This window comes from Mobula hypostoma, chromosome 4, assembly GCF_963921235.1.
Source record: "Mobula hypostoma chromosome 4, sMobHyp1.1, whole genome shotgun sequence".
NCBI classification, from domain to species: domain Eukaryota; kingdom Metazoa; phylum Chordata; class Chondrichthyes; order Myliobatiformes; family Myliobatidae; genus Mobula; species Mobula hypostoma.
The window spans coordinates 158,569,057-158,581,307 of NC_086100.1; the positions used below are offsets into that span (position 1 = coordinate 158,569,057).

At 39.5% G+C, this 12,251-nt stretch overlaps 1 protein-coding gene across 2 annotated transcripts in view; it reads left to right on the forward strand.

The window, feature by feature from the left end:
* tbck (TBC1 domain containing kinase) overlaps positions 1-12,251 on the forward strand; it is a 248,987-nt gene that overhangs the window by 87,119 nt on the left and 149,617 nt on the right. For both annotated transcript variants that reach the window (XM_063046811.1, XM_063046812.1), the window contains one exon: positions 6,498-6,627. In XM_063046811.1, the coding sequence (XP_062902881.1) occupies positions 6,498-6,627 (130 nt within the window). The remainder of the gene's footprint in view (positions 1-6,497; positions 6,628-12,251) is intronic.

A 12,251-nucleotide genomic window follows, 5' to 3' on the forward strand; every position in this document is an offset into this window, starting at 1 on the left:
GGAGGAGCTGGATTTGAAGAAGTGACAAATTTTTAAATGAGTTTTTGAGTTGCTTTAACTCATCTAATTTTATATTTAAAACTCAATGTTCATTATTTTACGTCAATTCTGTAGAGTCATAGTGTATTACAACACAGAAACAGGCCCTTTGGCCCATCTGGTGTGTACCATCTACCTGCACCCAGACCATAGCCTTTCCATACCTTTCTCATCCATGTACCAATATAAACTTGTCTTAAACGTTAGAATTGAATCTGCATATAAGACCAAAAGACCGACGTATTGAGTCTACTCCGCCATTCCATCATCTCAGATTTATTGTCCCTCTCAACCCCATTCTCCTGCCTTCTCTCTGTACCTTTGGCGCCCTGATTAATCAAGAATCTATTAACTTTTGCTTTAATCATACCCAATAACTTGGCCTCCACAGATTCACTACCCTCTGACTAAATTCCTGTGAGTACAGGCCCAAGGCCATCAAATACTACTCGTACATTAACCCTTTCATTCCTGGAATCATTCTCATGAACCTCCTCTGGTCCCTCTCCAACACCAGCACATCTTTTCTTGGATAATGGGCCCAAAACTGCACACAATAGTCTAAGTGTGGTCTGGCCAATGCCTCATAAAGCTTCAGCATTACATCCTCAGATTGTTTCCCCTCAGATTCCCCTTACATATTTCACCTTTCACCCTAAATCTATGATCTCTAGTTCTATTCTTTCCAACCTTGTAGGGGAAGAAACCTGCATACATTTACCCTATCTATACTCCACATAATTTTGTATACCACACTAAGATCTCCCCCCATTCTCCTTCACTCCAGGGAATAAAGTCCTAACCTAATGTATTCAACCTACGATTTATGAAGGCCATTGTGGCAAAAGCTCACTTTAAGATCCCATCTACCTGTGATGCCACTTTCAAGGAATTTTGGATCTTTATTCCTATGTCCCTTTGTTCTACCACACATCTCAGTGCCCTACCTTTCACTGTGTAAGTCTTACCCTTTTTGTCCTTCACCTCACACTTGACTGCATTAAAATTCCATCTGCCATTTTTCAGCTGGTCCAGATCACTTTGCAAGCTTTGATAACCTTTCTCACTGTCACTATGCCCCAATTTTGGTACCCTATCCCTTATAATACCTTCTGATAGTTTTCCTACGACTGATGTCAGGTTCACTGGCCTAGATTTTTCAGCTTATTCTCACTGCCTTCCTTCAACAGCGGAACCACATCAGTTATCCTCCAGTCCTCTGGCACCTCATGCGTGGCTAAGAATATTTTAAATATCTCTGCTAGAGCCTCTGCAGTGTCTGCACTAGACTTCCACAAGGTCTGAAGGGGCACCTCATCAGGCCCTGGGAATTTATCCACCCTAATTTTCCTCAAGATAGCAAGCACCTACTCCTCTGTAATCTGGATATGATCCATGATCTCACCACTCTTTTCTTATTCCTATAGAATCTGTGTCTGTCTCCGGAGTAAACACAGATGCAATAAATTCTTTTAAAATATCCCCCATCTCTTTCGGCTCCTGCATAGAAGATCATCAATAAGACTAATTTTGTCCCTTGCTAATTTTTTGCTCCTAATATAGCTGTAGAAGTCTTTGGGGTTCTGTTTCACTTTATCTGCCAGACCAGCCTCATATACTGTATAGCATTGCAGTATATATTCATTTCATGAGAAAAATATGCACGTCATTGGCTCCAACCATTATAAGCTATTTAATAAAGAAACAAAGCTATTACCCTAGTCCTTACAATTTCGTACGGTATGTTTTAGATTCTGCGAGATATATGGTCATGTTGCATGTAACATATATTCAATTATCAAAACACACGTTTCACTACCGATCTGTCAGAAGCTGTAAAGAAAAAAATGCAGGATTGGTTTTTAGGGTTCTTGCTACCATCAAGACAAAGATGTTTAACTCTAAACATTAATTTATTCACTTGTTTAATATTTAATATTCCAAACAAAAAAGCAAACTGCTACAGATTAAAATCTGAAGTAAGACAGAGAATGCTAGAAAGGCAGCATTTCAAGTAGATGCTGCAGGGTGAGTGAAAGGGGATTAAAGCAAAAATACAGTAGATACCGAAAATCTGGATCAAAATGCCAGAGATACTCAACAGATCAAATAACATCTATGCAGAGAGGAACAGAGTTAATATTTTAGAACAATGACCTTTCATCAGAACTGGATAAGCAGGGAAGAAAGCATGCTTGAAGTAGCTGAGCATATTTGTTTAATCTGCAAGGATGATACCTAACTTCCACTTGATTTATTTTCTCTCACTCTTCTAAGTGCAATGCAGGGTCATGTATTCTGAAACATATATTTTGATATTCTCTACATAGATGCTGCCTGACCTGCTGAATATTTCCAGCATTTTCTGTATTCAAACAAATAGATACCGTTTTAGGACGTGAGTGATTTGTTTCAGAGAAATCTCCATCCCAAAAGACATGCCCTCTTTCTCTTCTCGTAACCCTGCACTCCACAACTTTGTATCCAAATCTATTTTCAACTTCTCGGGATAACTCTTGGAAACATGGCTTGTTTGAGAAAATTCACATTCCTCTGAACTTAAAATCTGACAAATCATATTGAAATGAACACTGACAGCAATATGCTGCATATATTGTGATAGGAGTTTCATGCGTTAAACCTTCAATGCTTGATTTTTCACTTTTCCAGTTCTGATAAGGTGTCAATGACCTGAAATGCTTATTCTGTCTGGGAAAACTGCTAACAAAATGGTGGGGTATCTCCAACATGATTTGCAGACAATCTGTCAGTAGCATTTGAATAATGAAAGTGATTTTTCTTTCCCCCTGTTTCAGGAAAATCTCTGTACAGGCATGTTCATGAGATCCTAATCTAACAATTCACATCTGTCAGAAGATACAGTCAATATTCATAATTTGATTAGAGATGTTCCAGCACCTCATTCCTTTTAAATGGACAATTTGTTTGGGGAAACTTTGTCATTGAACTTTATCAAGATTGTAGCTTTAACTCTAAATTTTAGCCATGCCAACAAATTATAATATTTCCCATCCACCTGGATGTTCTGAGATTGTACCTTTCACAATTTCATTTTCTGTCTATTTTTAGTTTAAGATTTGTATAAAGCTTATTTTTTTGCTGTCAGAGTGCTTGTTTCAGAGTTAAGGTTAGAGGAATGTGAATTTCCTTGGATCTGCTATGATTCCAAGAAAGACAGGGAAAGCTGAATTGGGTATAAAAATCTGTTTATAGGTTTTCATATAATTTACCATTGCAAATGTTATGTACTATACATCAAATAAATTTTAATTGGAAATGCCAATGGCAACCAGGAACAGATAGAGATGATTGTAAAATGAGATGGCATTCTATGATAATTAACAAATCAACAAATTTAATGACATATGTCAATGATAATAAACATGAATCTGATTCTGATAATTAAATTTTTAAAATGCAGAATCTTTAATAATTGTGAACTAATCATTGGTATTTCACAGCTTTTGAAATGCAATGCTTTTAATGTTTCAGAACATGTTTGGAGATGGGTGACCAAAGAAATGACTTGGCACACTGTACGATGAATTTACAGAGATAAGCTGGTTTTCAATGGAGATTCAGTAGTTAACGTGCACTTCAATTGACAAAAAAATTACACTTAGCAATGATCAGGCTGTACGCCCTGTGATTAACGATCACCCATTTCTAAAACTGTTAACAGATTTTATTAGATTCATTATTAACATCTGGACCTGCAACTGTGTATGCAATTTTGTAATATTTTCTTTAGACACATGGAAAATAAACAAATGATTATAGAGCATAACACACAAAATGTTACAGGAACTCAGCAAGTCATGCAACATATATGGAGGGGAATGAAAAATCAATGTTTTGGGACAAGACACTCCTCAGCCTGAACTATTGACTGTTTATTTCCTTTCATAGATGCTGTCTGTGTTGCTGAGTCCCTCCAGCATTTTGCGTATGTTGAAGATTTCCATACTCTGCAGGATCCTTTCTGTTACTGAAGCACGTAAAGTTTCCCTCTTCAGTACAGTATTTTATCTTCTTTCACAGTCAAGTATTGGCCAGGAACTGCAAACATTCAAGAGATTTCAGTACATACAGATTCATCCATTCTGATGGATTTGGACTGTCTGTCCTGCCATTCATCAGCCTTTTACCCATCAATAATTGCCGTAACCCATCAACTTAACTGAATTCCTGACTAAGTTTGGTAGCCTTTTCTTCTGGTACATCACAGGCTACGCTGGCTTCATCAACACCCTTAACAGGTCATTTGAACTGCCCACACATACACTGATGTCATTGCCTTTTCAGGCAATTCCCCGAAAAATGTTTTTTATTTTGACAGACAATCCCTGGTACCCAAGGGGTGTGCGGATAAAAACTTGTTCATTGTTCTCCATTGCACATCTTATATGGAGAGCAAATGGTTTATGACCTGTATTATGAGTCTCAAAAAGCTAAAATACACTTATAAGCAGTAGTTTGATCAAACTCATGGTGCTGTATGCAGTCAAACCTCTCTCAATTCAGTTGGAATACAGTTATGTTTCATAAAAGTTCTCTTTAGTAACTCCTATTTGTTTAAATATCAGTGAGTTGGACAACTTTGCATATCGTGTAATAATCTCCATACAAAGGGATGACCACGTTCCTCTGTTTGTCGATTTTTAATGGACTACTGTATCTTAAATTATGTGTAGAAGATTAGTTACATTTAAAAATTGAAACAATTGAGCAGGTGTGATTTGATAAAAGCTTGGTATGATAGTGCTGCCAGGATTTGAGGGCCTGCACTCCAGGGAGAGGTTGTGCAGGCTAGGACTTGATTCCTTGGAACATACTGTAAGAGTTGTGGGTGACTTAACGGAGGTGTAAAAAACATGAGGGGTATAGATAGAGTGAGTCTTTTTCCCAGGGAAGGGGAATTAAAAACTAAAGAACATAGGTTTAAGATGAAAGATTTAAAAGGTACCTGACGGGCAAAATCTTCCTGCAGAGAGTGGCACCTATATCCAAAAAACTGCAAGAAAAATGCAGATAAGCTAATAGCACTTAAAAGGTATTTGAATAAGTACAAGGATAGGAGGGGTTTAAAGCTGTATGGGCCAAATCTGGGCAAACAGGACCAACTTAGCTGGGCACCATGATCGGTGTGGGTTATTCAGAACAAAGGACCTGTTTCCTTGCTGCAATATTATCCTCTCCACTACAAGCAGGAGAATTTCATGACAAGGATTGTGGGTATCATTTAGTTATTTTTGTGGCAAACTGAAGGTACAATAGTACCAGGTTAATTTGTATTCGTGTTAGTTTTTTTTTTAACTATGATAATTCCATCAAACATTGAAAAACTTGCAATGCAGTAGTATATTTTAAATCTGCAAACATGAGGAAATCTGCAGATGCTGGAATTTTAAGCAACACACATAAAAGTTGCTGGTGAACGCAGCAGGCCAGGCAGCATCTCTAGGAAGAGGTACAGTCGACGTTTTGGGCTGAGACCCTTCGTCAGGACTAACTGAAAGAAGAGCTAGTAAGAGATTTGAAAGTGGGAGAGGGAGGGGGGAGATCCAAAATGATAGGAGAAGACAGGAGAGGGAGGGATGGAGCCAAGAGTTGGACAGTAGATTGGCAAAAGGGATATGAGAGGACCATGGGACGGGAGGCCTAGGGAGAAAGAAAAGGGGGAGGGGGGAAAAAGCCCAGAGGATGGGCAAGGGGTATAGTGAGAGGGACAGAGGGAGGAAAAAGGAGAGAGAGAAAAAGAATGTGTTTAGCAACATGACATGAAACTGCTTTTAAGAAAGAAAACTATATTTATATTAATTTACTAATAACATGAAAAAGTTGCATGTAATTGTGTTTTGTCAGACAGTGACAATGAATGAAAGTATGAGTTAATAAAATACTTGTTTTTCAACAAGATTCTTTAATCTAGTCGCAAATTTGCTGTCCTAATTGGCTGTATAGAAGCATAGCATGGATGGACACTGGCCAAAATAACTAAAATTTAATGTGCCTGTTAATTTACATATAACTCAATCTACTCACATTAATAAGACTTGATGTTCCAGTTTGGGATTTCTTCTGACTAGAGAGCAGCCAGTGCGTACCTCTAGGCTACCAGGGTTCACATGGAATAAACAGAAAAAAGAAAGAATGCAGGTATTTGCAAAGAATTTGTGAGCCCATTTCTCAGAACTAGAAAACCACAATTGGCTCACAGGGTACAAATTAAATTGGCTTTGTTCTCAATAAACCCAAGCTGGATCCATTTTCACTGAAGTTCTAGTTTTGTTTTAGTTATATTAAATGTTGCATTACTTTAAGTGTGTGGGTTAGGCTAGTCAACTCGATCATGCCTCCTGATAGTCTTGTCTTATCCGATTAGAATGCAGTATTTTTCCAAAATGTTATACATCCTTTTCTCTTTCGTTTTCAAGGCAGTCAACTATATCACCTTCCAACAGCAACCAAGACCTATCTGCTGCAGTTTCACTGCCTCTCATTATACGAGAGAAAGATACGGAGTACCAGCTACACCGAATTATACTCTTTGACAGGCTTCTAAAGGTGTGATTCAAATACTATTCTATTCAATTCAAGTTTTATTGTCATTTAATCGTTCATCAATATGCATGAATACAGCCAAATGAGACAGCATTACTCTGTGGCTAAGGTGCAAAACACAATACCAACAGTCACACACAGCACAAAGCACATGTAGCACAAATAGGGTAGAAAGATACAGCCATGCAATACAGAGTCCAAACTTGAGCCATCGAATACTGCAGAGATCTGCAAACGACCACAACAGAGTCGGCCTCCTGCCGAGCGAATATTTGGGGGTGGGGGGTGTGCAACACCGACTCCAACCTCAATACAACGCCACACTGCCCCCAGTGGAGCGCACCAGCTCCGACTCCTCTCTCCTGGCGGCTGTAAACAGGTGACACAACAGCCCAAGGCCTAGTCCCCAGCACATACAGGATAGCAAACACATATAGGATTGACATCCCACCTCTCCGGGAACTTCCGGGAGTCTCCCGCATATTAATAGTGGCTCCCTGATGCCCACAAATTATATACAATATCACGGAAATCAATTTTTTTGAGAGTGAGCAAGAGAGAGCGAGAGACAGAGAGAGCAAGCGAGAGAGGGAGAGAGCGAGCGAGAGAGAAAGCAAGCGAGAGCACGCCATTGCAGAGTGTTCCAAAAAAATATAAAACGTACGTCACCCCAGACTACACTAAAGTGTACCCCTGCCTAAATAGGGGTCAAAGTAATGACAGTGTTGCTTGTTGCACTGTTTGCAACAATGACCTTTCTAGTGGGTTAAGACTGTAAAAGACATGTTGAGGTGAGTTTAACAGATGTCATTTCTTCATTAGCATAGCTAACGTTATTTAAACTAGCTGGCTAGCTGCTAAGGAGCTACTCTATTGCAGACATCCCACCTCTCCCGGAAGTCTCCCGCAAATTGATGGTGCTACCTCCCTGAAGTGAGTTTTTGCAGGGTGGGATGTCTGATATCAGTAAATTACAACCACGCAAAATATATATAAAACTCCAGCCCAGATGCTACCCCCTACTGTAAATTAGAGCTGATGCATTTGTTATATTGCCTGCAGCACAGAGAGAGAGAGAAGCCACTCAATGTTGACCTGGCAGCTTCTTCAGATGAGAATAGCCATTTTTCACCATGATGTTAATGAGGAAAATGTAATCTTTTTGCCTTTTGTATATTTGAATATAATGAACATTTATTTTGTCCTTTTTTGTCTTCCTTTAGCTAATAGCTTCTGGGCCATTCATCCCTTGTAAAGTTAGACACTTGCAGTTGTTCCTCATCTTTATTTCCTGTCTTCTATTCAAATGACAGGATGGGATGTGCCACCAACAAATTAGGCCTAATTTTTCATTATTGTTGTGGTAAAAATTAAGCTTCTTATTGGCCTCATAATAATTGTGGCAATAATTACGACCATTGCTTTGGCATTGTTACTGTTCTGAGGATGTGTAAGTGAATGTTTTATTTTTCTTTACATCTCCTTTAATTTCACTAGACAGGGTAGACTTGGAAATATTGACTACACTTCAATAAATATAATTTGTATATTCTAAAGGTATAGGTGTTCAAAATGATCCCGCGATAAGTGATGAAAATAACAGTGGCTGATCACAACTCATTTTTATAATGTAGGGAATCTGACAGAAATTTCTGGAATGAAATTAATTATAGGAATCCATAAGTTACTGTTAATGACCTGTGTTCATGTAGTTTTCATTCGACATGGAATCTACGAATTAACAACAATTTGCTACAGGCTTTTTTCATAGTGATATGTCCCAGCAGATAGATTAGGAGCATAAGCAAGGCATTCGGTTCATTGAGATAGCTCCACCATTTAATAAATTTGCAGCTAATCCAATTGTAATCTCTACCGTGCTTTCCTGTCCACTTGTTATCTTCAATCCCTTGCCTATTAAATATCTGGCTATTTCTGCTTTAAAAAATATTCAGAGACTTTGGAGGAGGTCTTTGAAAACAGGGTTCCAAAGGCTCTCAATACTAAACACTAGACACTGGAATACTACAGCTCTTCGGTCCTCGATGTTGTGCCAACCCATATATTCCTTAAAAAAAAATGTACTAAACCCTAAGCCCACACCACCCATGTGCCTGTCCAGGAGGCTCTTAAATACCCCTAATGATTTAGTCTCCACCACCATCCCCGGCAAGTCATTCCAGGCACCCACAACCCCCTGTGTAAAAAAACTTACCCCTGATGTCTCCCCTAAATTTCCCTCCCTTAACTTTGTACATATGCCTCTGGTGTTTGCTATTTGTGCCCTGGGAAACAGATACTGGCTATCCACCCTATCTATGCCTCTCATAATCTTGTAGAACTCTATCAAGTCCCCTCTCATCCTTTTACGCTCCAAAGAGTAAAGTCCCAGCTCTGCTAACCTTGCCTCATAAGACTTGTTTTCCAATCCAGGCAACATCCTGGTAAATCTCCTCTGCACTCTCTCCATAGCTTCCACATCCTTCCTATAATGAGGTGACCAGAACTGAACACAATACTCTTAAGTGTGGTCTCACCAGAGATTTGTAGAGTTTCAACATGACCTCTCTACTCTTGAACTCAATACCCCTATTAATGAAGCCTAGCATCCCATAGGCCTTCTTAACTATCCTATCAACCTGTGCAGCGACCTTGAGGGATGTATGGATTGAACCCCAGGGTCCCTCTGTTCATCCACACTCTTAAGTAACCCGACCATTAACCCTGTACTCAGCCTTCTGGTTTGTCCTTCCAAAATGTATCACCTCACACTTATCCGGATTGAACTCCATCTGCCACTTTTCTGCCCAACTCTGCATCCTGTCTATATTCTCTTGTAACATTCGACAACCTACAGCTCCATCCACAACTCTTCCCATCTTCGTGACATCCGCAAACTTACTCACCCGTCCTTCCGCCTCTTCATCCAGGTCATTTATAAAAGTCACAAAGAGCAGGGGTCCCAGGATAGATCCTTGCGGCACCCCACTAGTCTCCGACCTCCAGGGAGAATACATTACTTCCACTACTACCCTCTGCTTTCTTCCTTTAAGCCAATTTTTTTATCCAAACATCCAAGGTTCCACTGATCCCATGCCTCATGACTTTCTGGATGAGTCTCCCGCGGGGGACCTTGTCAAATGCCTTGCTAAAATCCATGTAGACCACATCTACCGCCCTACCCTCATCAATTTCTTTTGTTACCTCTTCCAAAAACTCAATTAGGCTTGTGAGGCACGACCTTCCCTTTACAAAGCCATGTTGACTATCCTTGAGTAGACTGTACTTCTCCAAGTGCTCGTAGATCCTATTCTTAAGAATCCTTTCCAATAGCTAGCAGACCACCGACGTAAGACTCACCGGTCTATAGTTCCCAAGATTCTCCCTATTACCTTTTTTAAACAAGGGAACTACATTTGCCATTCTCCAATCCTCCGGCACCTCCCTTACAGCCAGAGGATTCAAAGATCATAGCTACTGCTCCAGCGATCTCTTCTCTTACTTCCCACAGCAACCTGGGGTATATCACGTCTGGCCCTGGGGACTTATTAATCTTAATGTTTACACTGAGAAGTAAAAAAAAAAATCATCTGATCCCCGGTTCTATTTAGCCACATTAAGCAACATATTTTCAACACACACTCTGTCAAGAGCCTTAAGGATCCGGCGTGCTTAAATCATATCCTGTCACCATCTTCTAAGCACTAGCAGGTTCAAATCTAGTCTATTCAACTTTTCCTTGTGAGTCTACCTGTGCATGAGTAAATGTTCTCTGAATTACTTCCAATTTATTACCATTTTGACTGAGAAAACCAACACAATATTTATGCTCCAGCTGTAGTCTCACCTGTGCCCTCCATACCAAAGTACAATCTCTCTATTTTTGTATTAAATTCCAAAAGCCATCATGTTATTTTAGCTTTCCAATGTACTTGCTGTAGCTGCATCAGAGCTTTTTGTAAATTGTGCACTCAAACATCCAGATCCCACGACTTCTGAGAGCTAGCTTTACAACTCTCATCACTTAGCTAAAATGGTACTCATTTTTTTTTTCCTGCCAGGAAAGGCAATTTCACATTTTTCATTATGCTCTACTTGTCATGTGTTTACCTACTTTCTTCATCTATCTTTGATATCTGTCAATCTATCTGGATACCTACCTATCTAGGCCTCCTTAAGTCCTCTTTGGAACTTAGTTTTTTTTGCCAGATTGGTATCATCAGTAAACAAATGAACACACCTTTTGATACTTTCTTCCAAGCCATTTATCTAAATTATAAAATTTGCCGCACTACCACTGAACCCTGTGGCACAGCACAGTTTGCATATTGCAAACCAGAAGAAGGCTCATTTATGCCTGCCTTCTGTTCCTGCTAACCTCCCAAGCTACTATTGTCACTTGTTTTTTGCATCCAACATTATGAGTTTTTATTTTTTACAATAACCTTAGAATTCCTGAAGGCATCTGAGGTGCTGAATCAAGGTAAGGTATAACAATCAGTTTTGCTTTATCCCCAGCACTGACAAATAAAAAAGTACTGGCAATTATTATCAACTTCAAGTTTAATTGTCATTCAACCATACATGAATACCCATGAATACAGCCAAATGAAACAGCATTACTACAGGGCCAAGGTGCAAAACATAGTACCAATCGTCACACACAGCACAATACACATATAGCACATATAAAATAGCAAGTACATATGTGATATCAGTAAAATATGGTCACACAGTAACATCCAAGACCCTGAGTCCATGAATGTTGCTACAGTTTGCAGTTGAACAGAATACAGCTTGTCTTCTGACAAGCAAATATTGGGGGGACGGCATCGACTCCTGCTTGGGTGCCTCGCCACACCACATCCAGTGGAGCGCCCGACTCCTACGCTCCTCTCCCGTGTGGCTGTAAACAGGCGACACTGCAGCTTGAGGCCTTGTTTTCACTGTGACCAAGGCCACGCACCTCCCATCGCCGTCCACCAATAAATCAATGAATCGGACTTGCAGCATTCAACATTAACAATGTCCAACGGGGTCTGTCAAGAAAAGCGACTAAGATGATCACTTGCTGTTAGACTGCACTCTACCTTGTTGAGCAAGATATAACTAAGTTCTTAACAAAATCTTAAGGTTTTAATTTGTGCCAAACATCCAAAAACAGATTTTATACGTGTGCATTTTGTTTCCCCTGAAATTCATGAAGATTTGAAAACATTCTAAAAATGTTTTAAATTCATGGTATTGCAGTTTCTGCCTTGATCTTTGTTCTTCTTTGTATATAAAGTAAGTTAAAAATTATTAGAAGTTCTTAGTTTCCTGCTCACTACCTTATAATTCATTAATCTGACTGGGGACCAAGTATCCACAGGTGCTAGAAATCTGGAGCAACGTACAAAGCACGGGAGAAATTCCATAGATGCTATCTGACCTACTGAGTTATTCTGGTACTTTGTGTGTTGCTCTTTAATCTGATTGGTTGGCCAGCTAGGTTGATGAAATCAGTGAATCCTGATACATACTGTTAAGGACCACAGTTGGCACCACTTAGTAAATGACTTATTTCGAAGGAAATCCATCTCATAGAATTTGACGCTGCTTTCTGAGCAGCGTTCTTTAAGGTCTGA